This window comes from Leptopilina heterotoma, unplaced genomic scaffold (assembly GCF_015476425.1).
Source record: "Leptopilina heterotoma isolate Lh14 unplaced genomic scaffold, ASM1547642v1 Lhet_121, whole genome shotgun sequence".
In the NCBI taxonomy this organism is placed as follows: domain Eukaryota; kingdom Metazoa; phylum Arthropoda; class Insecta; order Hymenoptera; family Figitidae; genus Leptopilina; species Leptopilina heterotoma.
Window position 1 is genome coordinate 1,405,606 of NW_025110839.1, and position 19,900 is coordinate 1,425,505.

At 22.0% G+C, this 19,900-nt stretch overlaps 2 protein-coding genes across 7 annotated transcripts; both read right to left on the reverse strand.

The window, feature by feature from the left end:
* Nucleotides 1-324: 324 nt before the first annotated feature.
* LOC122511475 (ubiquitin-conjugating enzyme E2-24 kDa) lies at nucleotides 325-6,833 on the reverse strand. 3 transcript variants are annotated; one of them, XM_043626737.1, is made up of 6 exons: nucleotides 6,682-6,833; nucleotides 4,302-4,436; nucleotides 4,109-4,159; nucleotides 3,791-3,923; nucleotides 2,787-2,934; nucleotides 325-496 (listed from the first exon to the last, which is right to left on the reverse strand). In XM_043626737.1, the coding sequence occupies exons 2-6, from the start codon at nucleotides 4,430-4,432 to the stop codon at nucleotides 399-401; spliced, it is 561 nt and encodes a 186-aa protein (XP_043482672.1). In that variant the 5' UTR covers nucleotides 4,433-4,436; nucleotides 6,682-6,833; the 3' UTR covers nucleotides 325-398. The 3 variants fall into 3 exon arrangements, with proteins under 3 accessions (XP_043482672.1, XP_043482663.1, XP_043482680.1); XM_043626728.1 differs by lacking the exon at nucleotides 6,682-6,833 and adding an exon at nucleotides 6,251-6,675; XM_043626745.1 differs by lacking the exon at nucleotides 6,682-6,833 and adding an exon at nucleotides 6,067-6,189.
* Nucleotides 6,834-8,371: 1,538 nt separating this feature from the next.
* On the reverse strand, nucleotides 8,372-18,442 carry LOC122511561 (cyclin-K-like). Of its 4 annotated transcripts, XM_043626925.1 has the most exons (6): nucleotides 18,132-18,442; nucleotides 15,636-15,664; nucleotides 14,305-14,533; nucleotides 11,913-12,217; nucleotides 11,487-11,806; nucleotides 8,372-8,835 (listed from the first exon to the last, which is right to left on the reverse strand). In XM_043626925.1, exons 3-6 carry the CDS (start codon nucleotides 14,518-14,520, stop codon nucleotides 8,465-8,467), a joined length of 1,212 nt encoding a protein of 403 aa, XP_043482860.1. In that variant the 5' UTR covers nucleotides 14,521-14,533; nucleotides 15,636-15,664; nucleotides 18,132-18,442; the 3' UTR covers nucleotides 8,372-8,464. The 4 variants fall into 4 exon arrangements, with proteins under 4 accessions (XP_043482860.1, XP_043482851.1, XP_043482842.1 ...); XM_043626916.1 differs by lacking the exon at nucleotides 15,636-15,664; XM_043626907.1 differs by lacking the exons at nucleotides 15,636-15,664; nucleotides 18,132-18,442 and adding an exon at nucleotides 15,069-15,295.
* Between the last annotated feature and the right edge of the window lie 1,458 nt (nucleotides 18,443-19,900).

The window sequence follows — 19,900 nt, forward strand, 5'->3', positions numbered from 1 at the left end:
ATAACTAAAATAAAATAAAAAATAAAATAAAAAAAATCCAGTTAAATTCTAAGTCTCCGCAGGTATTTTTTGTTTTATTGAAAGAGGGGATTGTATAAGAAGGGGGTTGTCCTTTCTGACTCGTCTTTGTCAATTTCGTTGCGCATTTGTCTGTCATTTAGGCACATATGCAACAACAACAAAAATATATATATTTTTTTCAAATTATTTTGTTATTCCCAAAGTTCCAAAATTAGTGTTAATTTATAATTATGCTCAAACATAAAAATTCAAAATAAGTCTGAGCCTTGTTTTGTTTTGTTCTTTTTTTTTGTTTTTGCTTCATTTTGATGGAGGAAATTATCGGATAAAAAATTTGCACGAGTCTGACGGGAATTAAGAGGAACTTGTCTGCTCGCTCATGTCGCGTAACGTTTAGTCCAAAGACGAGCTATGCGATCGTGTTCTTCTCTATTTTGAAGATATTGCGTTGCTATACTACCCACAAGAGGATCAGCTGGAAATTTGATTTAGATTTTTGTTTTTAATTATTAACTAGTTATTTATTTTTTATTTTAATTAAATTGTTAATATTCAGGGTTGCCGCAAAAACAGTTAATTTTCCTTTTCTCTAAATTCTAGGCATTATTTTGACTTTTTTTTTGTGGATCACTAGGAAAAAAAAACACCAAAAACGGGAATTTTTTGTAATAATTTTAGAAATTTGATATTTTTCCAGTACTTTTGATAAAATTCTCTGACATTCTTCCGATTTTCCTGAATAATTTAATTTTCTCTAAATTACCTGACTTGTGGCAACCCTGAATATTCATACTAAAGATAAAGTTAATAAATTAAAAATTACTATTATTATATTTAAATTAGCTTATAATAATTATAATAATAATGATTGAAGACCTCCATGGAATAAAGATTTACGGCGCAATTAAAAATGCTTAAAATTTTCAACTTTGATTAGCCATAGATTAGCAAAGTATAAAATAATTTTTTTAAATAAATATTAAAATACCCATTTATTTTTCTACAGGAATAAAAATATTTTAACTGATTTCAATGTGAAGCCTTTTAAAAATTACAACTTGAATTCTTCCAAAATTCAATTTTTTGTTGTTCAAATTTTAAAATAAAATTATTCAAAAAACTTTGATAATTTTATTTAAAAATAAAAATTTAAATATTATTTGGCGCAGTATTACAATAATTAAAATTATTAAAGATTTCAATTCAAATATTTTTTGAAATTGAATTTGTATTTCTAAAAAATTACACTATAAACCTTATCATAATCAATCATTATTAAAAATTTTAACTGAAATTCATTTTTAAATCAATTCTTATTAGAACAAATTCTATGAGAATTCAATTATTCAAATACAAAAATAAATAATTTATTGAATAATTGAATATTATAATTGAATTCTTATAAAGAACTTTATCAAAATTTTTTAAATAATTGAATTGTTACAAAAAAAATCCATTTGAACTTTTAAAAAATAATTAAATTATTCCAAAGAAATTTAATTAAAAAAGTATTGAAAATAATTATTAAATTATAATAAACAAATCAAATTTTTTTTTGGAAATAACTGAATTCTTCCGAAAAGTTTTAATGGAATTTTTAAGAAAAATTTCATTTTTCGAACAATTCATTTAAAATTGTATTAAAAAAATTGAAATCCTGCGATAAGCTTTATTATCAATAAAAATAATTGAATTCTTGCAACGAATTTTATTAAAATTTTTCAAAAATAATTGAATTCTTGTGAAAAACTTTATTAAATTTATTCTAAATAATTGATATTTTTAAAAAATTTTATCTTGATTGTGTTAAAATTTTATTATCAATCAAAATAATTGAATTCTTGCAACGAATTCTATTAAAATTTTTAAAAATAATTGACTTATTGAGAAGAACTTTATTATTTATAAAAATAATTGAATTCTTGCGAAGTACTTCATTAATTTTTTTCTAAATAATTGAATTCTTCTGAAGAATTATATAAAAATCTTTTTAAATAATCGATTTTTTTTTCAAAAAATGTGATATAAATTGTGTTTCAAATAATTGAATTTACTTGAAAATTTTATTATTTATGAAAATAATGTAATGTTTGCAAAGAATTTTATAAAAATTAGTTTTAAATAATTGAATTCTTTTGGGCAATTTATTGTAATAAAATACTAAATTTATTCAAAATTATTCAATTTTGAAAAATTTTTGAAAATAATTGAATCGTTTGAAAGAATTTTATTAAAATTGTTTAGAAGCAAATCGTAAAGAAAGGAGAGTAGAAAAAATAGGTTTTAGCAGATGAAGTCTGAACTTTGTGTAAAAACATTTTTGTATTCCCCACTATTTTGTTATTTGGAACCGGAGTCTGCATGTTCATGGATTATCATAATTTTTATTCAAATTTTTACGGCGTTTTTACTTACTATTTATATTATCAAGTTAACAAGTTGTATTTTTGTTAATTTTGCGTAAAAAATAGCAATTTTTTCAATTTTACTATTACATTAGTTTAGGCATATTTTTTAATAATGCACATATTTTCATTGCAATTGCATTTATGTTAAAATGTGCCATATATCGTTATTCCGTGGAGGTCTTCAATCATTATATTATAGTAACAATAAATATAATAATAATTGTATGATATTTCTACAATTATTAAATTCTGTGTAAATAAATATTAGAAATGAAAATTTTATGTCAAAAAAAAAAAAAAAAAAAAAAAAAAAAAAAAATGCTGAGAATGTTTGAAAAACATGTTAAATTGATTTACCTGGATTACAATCCGTGAGAAGTGAGCAAATTGAAAGCAGCACCTTTGAAATAGTTAGAGCAGGAGACCAATTGTCTTTCAAGATGTCTAAACATATCACTCCTTGGCTATTTATATTGCAGTGATAAATACGTGTTCGAAATGTGACCTGTAAAATAATATTCGATTATAATAATCAATCTCGATTTTTCTTTTTCAAGTAAAGCGAAAATTCCTCTATCGGAAACATACGCCAAAAAAATATATATACAAAAATCATGAAAATTATTGAATTGAGGAAAATTTTTTAAAACAGTTGAAATTTTATTTTTTTAAATAGTTGAAATTTTATTTTATTTTTTTTATTTTTTTTATTAAAACTTTTGAAAATAATAAGAATTTGAATTATTAAAATTTTTCAAAAATGTATGTTCTTTCTAATGAAATTCATTCAAAATTGAAATTTTATAAAAGTTTAAATTGAAACCTTTTGAAGTTGATCTATTTATGAAAATTGTAATCGCAACTCTTCCAAAATTCAATTAATTTTGAAATATTTAAGTAAAATTATTTATTAAATAATTTCTAAGTAATAATTTTGTGATAGTTCTTCAAGAATTAAAGTTATTTAAAAAGATATTGTCATAAATAGAAAAAAATTGAAAGTTATGCATTAGAATTCATGGTAATTTCATAATTTAAGACAAACAAAACACCAAAATTCAGAATTTTCTTATGAATTCTAAAAATCTACTTTTTTTCAGTACTTTTAATAAAAATCCCTGACTTTTCCCTGAATTTCCTGACCTGTGTCAACCATGATTTATTTAACAAAATTATTGAAGTCTTGTATAATTGAATTTAAAAATCAGAGAGAGGTCAGGGTAAAAATTTGCCATTTTTCACGCCATAAAATCGACTGAATATGTTGCGTTGAAATTAGAGTATCATTGACTAATAATTACACCAAAATGAATATGAATTAAAATTCAGCGTATCGTTAAGAATTTATTCCTTTCACGAACCTTAGGGGGTTTGAAGGGATATTCAGGTGAAAAATGAATATCTAAAAAGAAGACACCGCCTTCGTATACTGATCCAGGTGGGCCTAAAATCGTCGAAACCCATTCGTACAAATTATCTCCTTTAGGTCCCGCACTGAAAATCGAATTTTTTTCAAAGAAATTAGTAAAATTATTAATAAAATTAAATTTTCATTAATAAATTCATAAACTATCTAAACTTCAATAGAGGAAAAAAGACAAAAAATAAAAAAAAAAATGCAAAAATGCAACAATTTGAAATGCTAAATATAAATTTAATTTTAGAGATAAAAATCAGACCTGCAGTTTGGAGGTGGATCTAATGTAATTTCTGCCAATTCCTTCTGTATCCTGAAAAAGGAAACAATTTAATTTAGAATTATTTGGTGATAAATTGTAGTGAACAATAGTTTGCAGTAAATAATTGATCGATTGTACTTTTAATTAATTTTTTATTATTTGTATATTTATTACTAAAAGGAAAATAGAATACCTTTTAGCTGACGTTCCTAAAGCTTTTGACATCTTTGGATTTGGCTTAGCCTCTTTGTTTTCAGGCTTGTTATCTGCCAAAGATGAACCGCGTCCTCTTCCAGTGCCACTGGATCCTGCCCCAGATGCCATAACTCTACGATAAGATAATGCAAATTAAATACAAATTTTTCAATTAATTTTCAATCAATATTCAATATAATAACTAACGATAAACAATAAATTCTATTTCTCACTAATTTTTTTCTTTCAAAAACTCAAGAAAAATTCTGTTTCTCATTAATTTCCTTCTTTTAAAAATTCAAGAAAAATTCTATTTTTTATTCATTTCTTTCTTTTAAAAACTCAAGAAAAAAATTCTATTTCTTATTAATTTCCTTCTTTTAAAAACTCAAGAAAAAATTCTATTTCTCATTCATTTCTTTCTTTCAAAAATTCAAGAAAAAATTCTACTTCTTATTAATTTCCTTTTTTTAAAAACTCAAGAAAAAATTCTATTTCTCATTCATTTATTTCTTTCAAAAATTCAAGAAAAACTTCTATTTATTTCGATATTTAGATTAAAAAATTGAGAGACAAAATTAGGGGAAAATATAGAAAATTCAATGATTTTTTATCATTTTTATGATTTTAATTTATGTTTTAATGCTTTAATATATTTATTTTTATTAATTTAGTTATAAATAAATATTATTTATTTAGTTATAAATAAATATTATTTATTTAGTTATAAATAAATAAATATTCTTTGTTTATTTAATATAATTATAAATTCAAATAAATTTAACCTATCCAATCAAATTAAAATCATGTGCTTTTATTCTGTGTACATTCTTTAATTTGAAAAATTTCAAACTCAGTGAAAAAGAATTTGCAATAACTTCTTTTTGTCAAATTCGTACTTATGTAAAAAATAAATTAAAACACATTTTCACTAGAAAATAAATAAATAAAATATTAATTTTCATGGGAAATTCGCCTTTAGAATAAAAAACAAATCTGTAAGTAAATATTCGCCGAAAGTAGAAAAATTTTCCCACTGACATTTTTAAATTAAAAATAAAAGTTTCGATGTTAATAATTTTGAAAATTATTCTTAAAAAGGGAAAAAATTCCTGTAAAACGTCAAAAAACTTAAAAAAAAATTAACGATAGTTACGATGCTAGTAATAATCGAGATAAATGATAGTGAATACGAAAATAATAAAAATCACAAGAATTATATGTGAAATTAAATAAAACTTTCGTTTTATTTAAATCGTAAGTTCTTATTTTATTTATTTTTATTCGTATTTTTATTTTATTCAAAGTAAATAATAAATTAATTTAAATTATTTACTAATAGTAACAGTAAATTAATTGAAATTATTTACTAATAGTAATAGTAAATTAATTCTTAAATTTCTTTCATGTATTAAAATTTTTCGATACATTTTCCCCTCCGCCAAATACTACCTATACCAATTTGGATCACTCTGGTTAATTCTATTTTTTTATACAACAGAGAAAAAATCGTAAACACTGAGAAAAACAGATGTTTTTTTCATTCTAAAGGGAAAAGTCACTAACACTGCACTTAAAAAATTAATATATATAGCAAACAAAGATAAAGAACACGCTGATAATAAGAAAAATGAGAACTTTCACAATAACAACTTTTAGATGGGACAAAAAAATCAAACAAATTAGGGCGAACGTAAAAGGCACACGAGGAGTCACCGGGTTAAATGAAAATATTCTCAATTTGTCTCAAAATCAACCATCACCTTGAATTCAGTGAATAATGATTCGTCGAATTAACCTTTCGTCGACTCCCATCATCGAGAATAAGGGTAATAAGAGCGCAACGCTCTGAACTGAATTCGGGGATGGCAGCAGCGATAGACAGAGAGACAGAGAGAAAGAGAGAGGAAAATGGAAAAAAAGAGATAAATGCTGGACGAAATTTACCTGGTGCCTTCGTAAGTGCACGCCGTTTTTGCAAAAGCAAATTCACGAATTCCTCGATTCTCGATGGGTATTTGGTTGTTAAGAAGGCCGGTCGAGAAACACGAGTGCCGGACAAGCTTTGGTAATGGAGGAGCGCTCAATGAAACATCAAGAGACCCCCCCCAACTTGTTATTGGTCCGGTGTTTTTTTTCAATTTATATCACGCACTCCTATATAGTTTAACACACGTCGATATTGTGAATTATTCCTTGTATCGTTTATATTATTATTTTTTTTTGTTATTATTTTGAAAAAAAAAGAAATGATAAATTTTGCTGTGCGCGTTCGGCTTGTGGATTTTGACTCGGGGGGGAAACAGGAGAGCTAGCCGACGACGACCGTAGGAAAACAATACACAAGCGCAGGAGAAAATTGAGAATTTTGAATTTACCCTCGCCTAGGGGAACCCGGAAGTCCGGCGCCCGTCCAGAGTTTCTCAAAATTTTCCAATTGTCAAATTACCACTCATCTCAGTTTTTTACAATGAAATCACGATCGCGTCGTCCTTTTTCATTCTAATTCTTTTAAGAGAAACACCGGGACATGCGCATCCCTGCTTCGCCGGATGTTGATTTTTCGATGCTTCCGTGGCGCTGTATTCGGTTTTTTTCAACAGTGTTGCCAACTTGAAAAATTCCCTTTGGCAAACAAGAATGAGAAGGGTTTTTCCTCAATTTTTCCACCTTCTTTCTTTTTTGTTGGAAAATGAATAGTTTTCATTTATTATTATACACTTTTGTAGGTTTGAAAAGAAAAATTTGCTAATTTTCCCTCTAAATTTTGCTAACGTAGAAACTCGCTATACTTAAAAAAATGTTGGCGGGCTTTTTGAAATTTATTAGTATTTTTTTTAATTTTTTCATTGTTTACAATTTTTACACTGAACTGAGACTATAATAATAATAATAATAATAATAATAATAATAATAATAATAATAATAATAATAATAATAATAATTTAATTTAAAATAGTAAAGGAAATACTTAAGTAAAATTGAAATAATTAAGATTGTTTTTTATGAATTTAATTTAATTAAATTGTAAAAAAAAAGGTTTATTGCGTAAATTATTATTTTGTACTTTAATTTCTTTTTATTTATTTAAAAAATTTTTTCTTTTCTCTTCTTTTCATTTTTTTTACTACTATATTAATCTAATAATAGTAATAATAATGATTTAAACAAAAACCAATTTTACTCTAAAAAATAATCTATAAATAATAAAAAAAATTTAATTCTAAAAAATTATTTTGTATGTAAAAAAAGTTTTTTAGTAAAATTAATTAATTGAAATTCAACATTTGATTATTGAATTTTATTAAAATTTTAGAAAATAATTGAATTTTTTAAAAAATATTAAATGTTATATTTATAAATATAATTGAATTTTTTTGAAGAATTTATTAAAATTTCAAAAAATAATTGAATTTTTTCGAAATATTTTAAAACGAATTAAGAAAAAATTGAATTTTTCCAAAGATTTTATAACGAATTAAAAAAAATTGAATTCTTTTGTGATATTTTCTTGAAAATAATTAAATTTTTGCAAAGAATTTACTATTTAAAAAAATAATATTGAATTGTCTCGAAGGATTTATTAAAATTTTAGAAAATAATAATTTTAATCGTTCGTGATATTTTATTAAAATTTTCTTTAAAAATAATTGAATTTTTGCAAAAAATTTACTATTTATAAAAATAATTGAATTCTTACGAAGAATTTTATTAAAATTTGTTAAATTAAGTGAACAAGAATAATTAATTAGTAAAAAAGTTAATAATTTAATTTTTTTAAACTTTGAATCTGAAATTATTTAAAAAATGATAGTAATAAAAAAAATGAAAATTTCACCATAAAAAGTAATAATTGATAAATAATAAATTATTAATTAAGTTGTAAATAATAATATTTATTTGTAAATAATTATTTTGTATTTGAAAAATAATTAAAAATTCTTTTTTGGTAAAATTAATGAATTAGACTTAATAATGATATATTACCTATAATAAAATGTAATTAATATTAAAAATCTTATGGAACTAAAAATGAAATGAAATCGAGTAAATAAAGACATTTAAAAATTTGTAAAACAAATTATGTACAATTTTATTTACACTAAAAATAAATAACGAAAAAAAAATGTAAAAAAAGATACATTCTAATTTAGATAGAAATCACGTTTTTGTTGAATAATTTAATTGATTATTAAATGGTGAGTCTGGTGTTGAAAAACAGGAATAATTTATTTTTTGCTTAAACGCTTGAACGGGCGTGACTGGCGATGGGGACGATGAAACATTAAAATTGCACTGATTGGGGAAAAAATTTGGTGGCGGTACAGATAAATTTGCAGGCACTGGCGGTAACATTGAATTAATTGGCGATGGTAGTGGTAAATGTACGACTGGTGGCGGTACAAAGACATTAATTTGCGGTGGTGGCGTTGAAAATATTACTGGTGGCGGTACTGAAAAATCCACTGGTGGCAGTCCCGGAATGTGGACAACATTATTTGAATTTGCTCCAATTACCATTTGATTTGAATCTGTAAGAAAATTGTATTTTAGTTTTAGTAGTAAAGTAAGGTAAATAGTATTATTTTTTTTACTCTAAAAACACTAAACTTTTTTTTCAATTTCTTTTTTTTATTACTTTTTTATTTCATTTTTTTACTCTCAATAGAGTAAATATAGTTATTTATTTATTATTACTTTTATTACTATTTTATCATTAATTTTATCGATTTTTTATTACTATTTTTTGTTATTTTTATTAATATCTATTATTTGTATCTATTTTTTTTAATTATCATTTACTTTCTTGTGCTTTTAGTATCTGTTTGTTTATTTATTCAGGGTTGCCACAAAAAATTAATTTTGTTTTTCCCTAACTTTTCCCTGATTTCCAGACAAAATTTTAACTTTAACCCTGACCCTCAAAAATATTCTGATTCACTCTAAAAAATATTAGATAAAGTTCTCTAATACATTTATTTACGAACTTGACTAATTGTAAAATTATTCGAAAACATAAATAAATATTTAATCGTCATTAGTATTCTATAGGAATTAAGATTTCCAAAAAATTCAAATTTAAACCTTTCGAAAATCAATAACTTTTAAGAAAATTCGCAGGAATTCAATTATTCTTATAAGAAATACAATTTTTCACATCAATTCAATTATTTAAAAAAATGTAAGAAAATTCGTTGCAAGAATTCAATTATTATTATCATAAATAATAAAACTTTTCCTAGGATTTAAATTATCACTTTTTTAATTTTTCCTTTAAATATACAAGAAATATTGAGTTGAAAGTACGCGATTTCTGAAATGTTGCGTACTTTACAACTTAATAACTCCGTTCAAGAAAAATAAAAAAATTTGTCACTTTCACAACTTCTAAATCACAAAGAAATCTATACACTCAAAAATTTTCTTTTTGGTCCAGGGTATAATTTACAAAATATAAAGGTTTAAAAATTGCACACTTTTTCAGGTTAAAACTATTTATTTTCTTAAAATTGAAGTTGGCTTTTAATTTAAACACTATGATCGGAACGTGATTAACATTAAAAAACCAACTTCAATTTTAAGAAAATAAATAGTTTTAACCTGAAAAAGTGTGCAATTTTTAAACCTTTATATTTTGTGAATTATACCCGGGACCAAAAAGAAAATTTTTGAGTGTATAGATTTCTTTGTGATTTAGAAGTTGTGAAAGTGACAAATTTTTTTATTTTTCTTGAACGGAGTTATTAAGTTGTAAAGTACGCAACATTTCAGAAATCGCGTACTTTCAACTCAATATTTCTTGTATATTTAAAGGAAAAATTAAAAAAGTGATAAGAAATCCTGAAAGTTCATCAAAAATACTCTATATTCGGTGAGTTTTTATTTAATTCAATAGTTCCACCTTCTCGTAATTAATTGATAAAAACGTTAAAATTGGGTTATTTGGCGGATCGACTTTAAAAATATATTTTATCTATTATTTTTATATTTTTACTAGTTTTTTTATTAAAGAATAATTAATCAACTAATTTTAAACATGAATCAATAAATCTTTTTGCACTTTTAAGAATTTTTTAATACTTTTTTAAATATTTTCTAATTGCTAAAAATAATAAAATTCTTATCAGGAATTGAATTATTGAAAAAATTTTTTGTGAAATTTGATGCAAAAATTCAATTATTTTGATTGATAATAAAATTTTTCACAGGATTTCAATTATTAAAAAAAACTTTAATAAAATTCATTGCAAGAATTCAATTATTTGCATAACTAAAAATATTCTTTACAGGATTTCAATTATTTAAAAAAAATGTAAAAAATATTCGTTGCAAGACTTTAATTATTTTCCTAAATAATAAGATTCCTCACAGAATTTCAGTTATCTTTAATACAATTTTAAATAAATTCTTCGAAAAATGTACGAAAAAACTTCACAAATTTTATTAAAATTCTTTGAAATAAATAAATGAAGGATTATCAATTATTTTTAATAATTTTTGCAAAAGTTTCTAGAGAATTTTCAAATCCATTTGAAGATCCATTTGTTTACAATTCAATTTTAAGAAATTTTGATTCTTCAAAATTCAATTCTCATAAAGAATGTTATCTAAAATTTTTTAAATAATCGAATTTTTTCGACGAATTTGAATAAAAATTTCAAAAATAATTACATTTTTCGAGGAATTAGGTGAAAATTGTATTAAAAATAATTGAAATTCTATTATGAGTTTTATTATTCATGAAAATAATTAAGTCTCTGCAAAAAATTTTATTGTTTATGAAAATAATTGAATTATTGCAAAGAAATTTATAAAAAAAATTGTAAATAGTTGAATTCCTGTGAAATTTTTGTTATTTATGAAAATAATTGTATTTTGGAGAAAAGTTTTATTATTTTTATTATTTTGACGCAAATTTTAAGAATTTTTGAAGATAATTGAATTTCTGCAAACATTTGTAATTTCTCTAAAATTCAATTCTTTTTAAGTGTTTTTAACTAAAATTCTTTTAAAACTCGATGATTTTCAATAATTAATTGAATATAAATATTAAAAAATTAAATAAAACCAATTATGAATCGTGCAAATTTAATTTTTTCCAGTACTTTAATAAAAATCTCTGACTTTTCCCTGAATTCCCTGACCTGTGGTAACCCTGTTATTTGTTTTGAGTCGAAATTACCTTCTATGGACATGGAGAGAGATTCATTGGGAGATGAGGTTGAAGAACTTGGCGTTCCTGACGATGCAAGCGACAAGGGTGCATTTCCAGATTCACGCATCTCTTTATTTTTTGGTGTATACAAATCCAGAATTTGATTGCCAATATCCTCCAATACGGAATTTTCTAAATTGAGAATGAATAAATCACACCATTTTGTGTGACTTGGCTTTCGTCCCTTCCAATCGTCGATTTTGAATTTATTAAATTTCGCTGACACGTTAATTAAACCTATGGCTATCACCTCCGGCTCCCATTCAAGGCACAATGTTGTACTTAAACTGAAGAAAAAAAGTATTTTTCATTTTCCAGTTACTATAGCATTATTTAGTTATAATTATTATAATAATAATTTGAATAGAATTAATTTTTGATTCCAATTAATACCTGTCATTGACGAAATTCCATGCCATTTGAACAATAGTTTGAATTTTCGTTTTCTCTCCTTTCAAATATTTGGCATATTTTACAAGATATTTGTAGGGGTGTTCAATGTCGAATTCAAAATTAACCGTTTGGAGTAAAACACTCTCGCATTTCATGACACTTTCCCTTGGAGTTTCGCCGAATTTCTCGATAATTTCAGCCGCATCATTGGCGAATATATCCCAAGCAGCTTTCAAAAGATCTTTACTTCGTTTTGGCGTTTCCTCCGCTTTTCCAGCAAGAAACAACGAACTGCATGCGGTAATCTGTAAATTCACAAATATTTCTCTCAATTTTCCTATATAAATGGGCGATTCTTCACTCAGTGGTGACTTTAAAAATTATTTTCAATTCTGCTTCAAACTTTTGTACAATTAATCATCACTATGTTTTTTTTTTAGTAATTTCATGATCGAAAAAATTTCTTTTTTTTAACAAAAGTTATGATTTAATTAGAGAAGGCTCAAAAGTGCACTTTTTCCGATTCGAAAGTTCGTCTTCAAAACTAAACTTTTTTGTGTTCTTTTCCAATTTTCTTTGAAAAATTATTTTCCGGCTTCGTACTCGATAATTAGTTTAAAAAATAGGAAAAAGTAGCTACCGAAAAATTAAATTTGACGACTCAATTTTTCCATAATTTCTAAATTGAATTACATTCAATAATAGAATAATTTTTTTAAAATAAACATTTAAATACCTATTTATTTTCCCACAGGAGATAAAATAGTTGAAATGATTTCAATGTAAAGCTTTTTTGGAATTTAACTATTTTTAAAAATTACAACTAACTTGAATTCTTACAAAATTCAATTTTTTGTTGTTGAAACTTTTAGTATTATTAGCTACAGCTTTATAATACCTAATTGAAAATTTCAAAGATTAAAATTTCTATTTTTGAAATTTAATTATTTCTAAAAATTTACAATTGTATTAAAAGTAATTCAAATCCTGCGGCGTTAAGTTTTATCATTAATAAAAAATAATCGATTTTCTGCAATGCATTTTATTAACATTTTTAAAATGAATTCAATAATAAATTGAATTCTTGCGAATTTTATTAAAATTTTGGAAATAATTGAATCGTAATTAAATAATTGAATTCTGACAAGAATTCTTCTAAAAAATTTAAGAAAATTCTTTTTAAATAATTAATTTTTTCAAAAATTTTATGTTGTGTTTTAAATAATTGAATTCCTTTGAAAATTTTATTATTTATGAAAATCATTTAATGTTCATAAAGAATTTTATAAATATTTGTTATAAATAATTGAATTCCTCAGAAGAATTTTATTATAAAAATAAATGAATTCTTACGAAGAACTTTAATAAATATTTTTTAAAATTATTGAATTCTTGTGAAGAACTTTTTAAAAATCTTTTTAAACAATTGATTTATTTCGAAAAATTTTTTGTTTTATTGTGTTTTAAATAATTGTATTCTTGTGAAAATTTTATTATCAAGAAAACTAATTGAATTTTTGCATCGAATTTTACTGAAATTTTTAACTAGTTGCCAGTTTCATTATCTAAGAAAAATTTTATTCTTTATAAAAACAATTGAATTCCTGAGAAGAATTTTATTATTTAAAAAATTATTTTCATTTTTGTGAAGAATTTTATTAAAAAAAGTTTTTGAAATAAATTGAATTCTTGCGAATTTCATAAGGATTTAAAAAATAATTGAAACATAATCAGAATAATTTAATTCTGACTAAAATTTTAGTAAAATTTCTGAAAATAAGTAAATTTCGAAGAATTTTATTATTTATAAAGATAATCGAATAATTGTTAAAGATTTTACTAAAATTTTTGAAAGTAATTGAATCTTTGCGAAGAATCTTGTTATTTATACAAATAATTAAATTCTTGCAAAGGATTTTAGTAAAATTTTTAAAAAATAATTGAATTCTTCCCAAGATTATTATTATTAAATTTTGGAAATAATTGAATCGTAATTAAATAATTGAATTTTGACCAAAATTTTAGTATAATTTTTAAAAATAATTGAATTTTCGCAATGAATTTTATTATTTATAAATATAATTTAATGCTTGCGAAGAACTTTATTAAATTTTTTGTAAATAATTGAATGTTTGCAAAGAATATTATAAAAGAATTTTTTTTTAAATAATTGAATTCTTTTGGGAAAATTTTTATTAAAATAATAGTGATTTACAGTAAGCAAAATAAAATAAAATAATTAAGAAAAAAGGCAAACTTGAAAAATTTGCAAAAATAATAATACAGAAATGAATGAAAGTAAAAATAAATAAATGAATAAAAATAAAAATAAATAAGTGATTAAAATTTCTCAATGACAGTAGAATTTTAAGAGAAAGAAAAAAATACTCACATATAAAGGAAACTCGGAAAAAGAATGGGCCATGTAAAATCGTTGAAAATAAACGACAGCTGTTGCAATTGTATTATATCCAAGACTCAATTTTTCGCCCATATTTCGAATAAAATTGATTCCCTCTTTTCTGTATTGCGTCTCGGTCTCACCATTAATTCCATCTCTAAATGACGGCGTATTAACAAGTTCCTCTTTCTCGAAATACACAAACATCTTTACGTAATACCTAAAAAGGACTGACTATATTAGCACAAACAGAAACAAATATTTTTATCAAAAAATAACAAATTCTTTAGAAATATGAAAAATTAGAAACCAACAAAATTATTTAAGCCCAAAATTAAACAAAAAGTAGCGAATAATTAGCAATAAATAAATTTTTACAATTTCTCTGCTCCAAAATGGATTCAAATTCGTTCATTGAAACCAGAATCTTAAAAATAATTCGAATTTTCAATATTGAAATTTTTTTTTGCAATTACTTACTCTACTCGAACTAATTTTCATTATTTAATTTTATTCCGTTTTAAACAAATGACACATTTTTTTCTTTTTTCAATAAGTCACTTATTCACAATTAACATTTTCAATTTCAACGATAATCGTACGATTGGATAAATAAAACACTTACTACCAATGAAAAAAAAATTTTTGTTATAAATTAAAATTTTCTAGTTTTACATAATTAAGAAACAAAAAAAAAATTATTTTAACTTTTTAAGGTTATGGTTCCAATGACCTTAAAATCGTAAGAAATTTACCCTAATAAACACAATTCATTGATTGTAGGAAATATCGATTTTCTACACTTTTTATTCACAGTATAACAATTTCCTTGTTTGCACATTTTAATACATATTTTTTGTTAATTATTAAGTAAATTATTTTCATTTGTCAACTAGTAATTTTAATATAATAGAAATTTAATATACATAAGTATATGCTACTATCATCAGAGGCACGAGTACACGAGTACACACATGCGCACTTGTGTCTTTTTTTCAAAATGGCGTCGTTAACGGAATCTGTCAAAAGTGTGTGTTGAATCATTTAAAGAGCCGGCAAAGTTAAATATACCGAAAAGTACATGGAATAAATGTATCTAAAAGTTTTCATTAATCTTTTAATATTGAAATCAAGTAAATTTTCTTCTTTGAATTGAAAATTATAGACTGACAGTTGTAAAATATTATCGAATTTTTGTTTGGTTTTTGTTTTATTTAAGACCAAACAAAAAGTAAAGAATATTTTTTTTTGCGAAAAAGAAATTTTAGTGAAAATAAGATTTTATAAAAATAGAAGTTAAAATGATATGAATTGAGACTAACCTCTTATTTTTTCCGAATACATTGTACAACTATAAGAGAAAAGGAATAAAAAGAAGAATAATTATGTTCCCATCTTCAGGTAAGAAATTAAATTTTCTTTCAATAAGTTGAAAAGCTGACAAGTTTCAGAATTAAAGCAATTAGCGAAGAGTAAAAGAAATGACTGTCATAAGGTTTTCTAACAAAGGCGCTTGTCAAAAATTGTTATTTTGTGTCTAAAAACAAGACAGGTGCAATAAAAATTTAACTGATCCCAATCGGCATTTTGTCTATCGAAAATTTCCAAATTGCATTGTTTATTGTCTAGACAGAACCACAAAAATCAGAATTCAATAAAAATGAAAATCACAGTTGAACATAAAATAAAAACCCAAAAAAAGTATTGTGAAAACTCTTCTGTTAATCTAATATTTTTATTATTTTATTAAAAATATAAAAAGTATTAAAATATATTATTATTATAAATATTATTAAATAATTAAATAAAAATAATAATAAAAAAGTAAATATTTACAGATTTTCTGAATAATTGAAAAAAATTACAAAAGAATTCAAATTTCTCAACTTTTTTCTCCTTAATATTTATTAATTTCCTTTGGGATTTTGCAATTCGTAAAAATTTTCAATGACATTTTAATACGATTTTTATTATTATGAAATTAAAGGAAAATATATGAAAATAAATTTTAAAATATTTTAAAAATAGATTTAAAAATTCATGTTTACCTTTTTGGTAAATACAATGAAACAAAAGTTACATAAAATGTCAATTTTAAAGGAATAAATATTATAAATACATTAAACACTAATGACTATCATTTAGAAACAAATTTGTCAACTTTATTTTTTACGAATTAAAAATAGGCCATACGAAATTATTAATTTAATTTTAAAAATTACAAAAAAAAATCCAATGCATTTTTCAAATAAATAAAAAAAGTTTAGAAAAAGTTTTTCAAAAAAAAGAGAGAACAAAGAAAAAAAGTTAAGAATTTATTGATTAATCAGAAAATTACAATAAAGTGACATTTCATAATTAAAATATATTATTATTTACAAATACTGCGATATTTAAATAACAAATTTTTTTTCTTTATTAACTAAATAATTAATTTGCGTATTTAAAAGTTATTTAAATGACAATTTTTTTTTACTGATTAATTAAATTGCAAATGTCAATTAATAATGTATTTAGTTAATTAAATAAAATAAACGTTAGTAAATAATATAAATTTAATTAATTAAATTTTTCTTTTTAAATATTTATTAATGTATTGAAAATCTTCGAATAGTTGCAAAGAATTTAATGAAAAAATTTGAAAATAATAGAATTTCTTTGAAGAATTTATTTTATTATTTAGGAAAATAATTGAATTCTCACGAAGAATTTTATTGTTAGGCAAATAATTGAATTTGCTCCAAGAATTTTGCTAAAATTTTAAAAAATTCTAATTTAATTCTGTTTGAAGGATTTCTTTGAATTTTTTTTATTAAAACTCTTGAAAGTAATTGAATTTAAATAATATTTTTAAAAATAATTGTAGAAATTTTATTAAAATTGTATTGAAAATAATTGAATTCCTCCGAAACATTTTATTATTTATGAAAATAATTGAATTTTTGAAATGAATTTCACTATTTATAAATATAATTGAATTTTTTCGAAGGATTTACTAAAATTTTAGAAAATAATTGAGTTTTTTCGAAAAATATTATTAAATATTTTTATAAAGAAATTGAATTCTTTCACGAAATTTTATTAAAATTGTATTAAAAATAATTGAATTTTTGGAAAGAATTTTACTACCTATTTATAAATATAATTGAATTTTTTTGAAGAATTTATTAAAATTTTAGCAAATAATTGAATTCTATTGTAGTTTTTTATAACGAATTAAGAAAAAAATTGAATACTTTCGTGAAATTGCTTTGAATATTATTGAATTTTTGCAAAGAATTTCACTATTAATAAATAAAAAAAATAATTGAATTGTTTCGAAAAATTTATTAAAATTTTAGAAAAAATAATTGTATTCGTTCGTGAAATTTTATTATTATTATTTATTTCTGAAAATAATTGAATTCTTGCAAATAATTTTTAAAAAAAATTTGAAATTAATAAACAAGAATAATTAATTAGTAAATTAGTTAATAATTGAATTTTTTTAAAGTGAACCTGAAATTATTCAAATATTCATATTTGAAAATAAAAAGTTTTTTAAATTTCATAATAATAATAAATTAAATATCACGATCCGTTTCACATTTACTAGTAAATAATATAAAATTTAACTATTTAAATTCTAAATGTTAATAAATAATATACTTAATTAATTAAATTCTGAATTTTAATAAATAATACATTTAACTATTTAAATACTGAATAAAATAATATATTAAATTAATTAAATTGCAAATATTAATAAATAATTTAAAAAATATATTTAATTAATAATTTTAAAAAGACAGAAAGCAAAGAATTAAATAAAAACTCACTCTGAATGTATTCGAAATAATTTCCAAATTTATCGAAAATTCCTATGCTCCGTAAATAGAAGGGAAATTTTTAAATTCACTTTTAGAGTTTTTCTTTTTCTAACCACACGCAAAGTTTTCATTAAAGCAAAAAAAAGCATGAAAAACAAAAAAATGTTTTAATAAATAAAAATTTTAAAATAATATTAACAAAAATGACATTTCGTTTTTTGTAACAAAAACACAATACACAATTTTTTTTTTTGTTGCAATCTGATTTGGAGTAAACGCGTGAGACACGTACCACTTTTCAGTTCGTGACTGACTAATGAACAGATAAACACGATTTTGTCTGTATCGTTGTTTACTCAAAATCAACGACAACTCCAAATTACAAAGTTCCCCCCACTCTCAATGCTCCAGCGCGCATGCGCCGAAAATCAGTTTTAGGCTTTTTTTAAAATTCTTATTGAATGAAATTAATTAGTAAAATAATTATTAATGAATAATAATAATAAAAGTAATAAAAATTTAATTAAAAATTAATTTTTCAACAATAATTAAAATTTTCGAAAATTACAATTTCAAATCTTTTGAAATTTAATTGTTTCTAAAAATTACATCTGTAATTCTTACAAAATTCAATTATTTTCTAGAATTTTTAAATAAATCAATTATATTTTGTCAGTTTGAAAATTTTTTTTTCAGAATTTAAAGAATGTAAATTTAATTTAAAATACCACTAAAATGATTAATAATTAATGTTTAATAATTACCTATTATTAATAATTAATGTTGAAAAATTTTTAAAAATAAAATTCTCTACAATTTCTTAAAATTTGCATTTTCTATTTATTAAAAAAGGAATTTTTTTTTAATTTAAAGAAATTAAATTCTTGTTGAAAAAAATGTTACAATTTTTGTTTCACTTTTATAATTTTTAAATCTAAAATAATTTTATTAAAATTTTTGAAATTAAATTGAATTATTCGGAAGAGTTTTATTAATATTTTTCAAAAAATAATTCAATTGTTAATTCGAGGAATTTAATTAAAATTATTGCATTGAAGATATGTAATTAAATTCTTAATAAGGAATATTATAAAAACTTTTAAAAATTGAATTCTTTCGAAAAGATTTTATTGAAATTTAAAAAAAAATAATTGTAGGTATTCCTATAGTCAAAATTTTATTATTATTATGATAATAATTGTATTGCTTCGAAGATTTTAACTAAAATTTTTGATAATAGTTTAATTTCTGAGAAGAATCTTATTTAGCAAATTAATTGAATTCTTTGGGGAACTTTTATAAAAATTGAATTGATTTGAATACAATTAATAAATTATTATTAATTATTACTTTTGCAAGAAATTTTATTACTATTTTTGAAAATAATTGAATTCTAGGAAAGAATTTTCTTAAAATGTATAAAAAAATAATTGAATTCTTTCTAACAATGTTAAAGTTAAATTGAAAATAATTGAATTCAGCAGAACGTTATCATTAATAAAAATAATTGACTTTTTGAAAATAATTGAATTCGTCAAGAAAGTTTATTAAAATTGAATTTTTTGGAAGAATTTTATTAAATTTTTTTTAAATAATTACATTTTTTAAAAGAAATTTCATTAAAATTGTATTCAAATGAATTGAATATGTGAAGAATTTTATTTAGGAAATTAATTGAATTCTTTCGGGAACTTTTATAAAAATTGAATTTAATTGAAAATAGTTAATAAATCATTTCAATTCTTTTGAGAAATTTTGTTAAGTCTTAAAACGAACAG

Coding starts and splice junctions, on each gene's coding strand:
- LOC122511475 (XM_043626737.1), bottom strand. CDS start 4,432: ATGGCATCTGGGGCAGGATCCAGTGGCACTGGAAGAGGACGCGGTTCA. Junction 3,924..4,108: donor GATCCACCTCCAAACTGCAG/GTCTGATTTTTA, acceptor TTCGATTTTCAG/TGCGGGACCTAAAGGAGATA. Junction 497..2,786: donor TCTCACGGATTGTAATCCAG/GTAAATCAATTT, acceptor TCAAATTTCCAG/CTGATCCTCTTGTGGGTAGT.
- LOC122511561 (XM_043626907.1), bottom strand. CDS start 15,154: ATGTGCAAACAAGGAAATTGTTATACTGTGAATAAAAAGTGTAGAAAA. Junction 14,534..15,068: donor AATGAATTGTGTTTATTAGG/GTAAATTTCTTA, acceptor AGTCCTTTTTAG/GTATTACGTAAAGATGTTTG. Junction 8,836..11,486: donor TCTCTCCATGTCCATAGAAG/GTAATTTCGACT, acceptor ATTTTCTTACAG/ATTCAAATCAAATGGTAATT.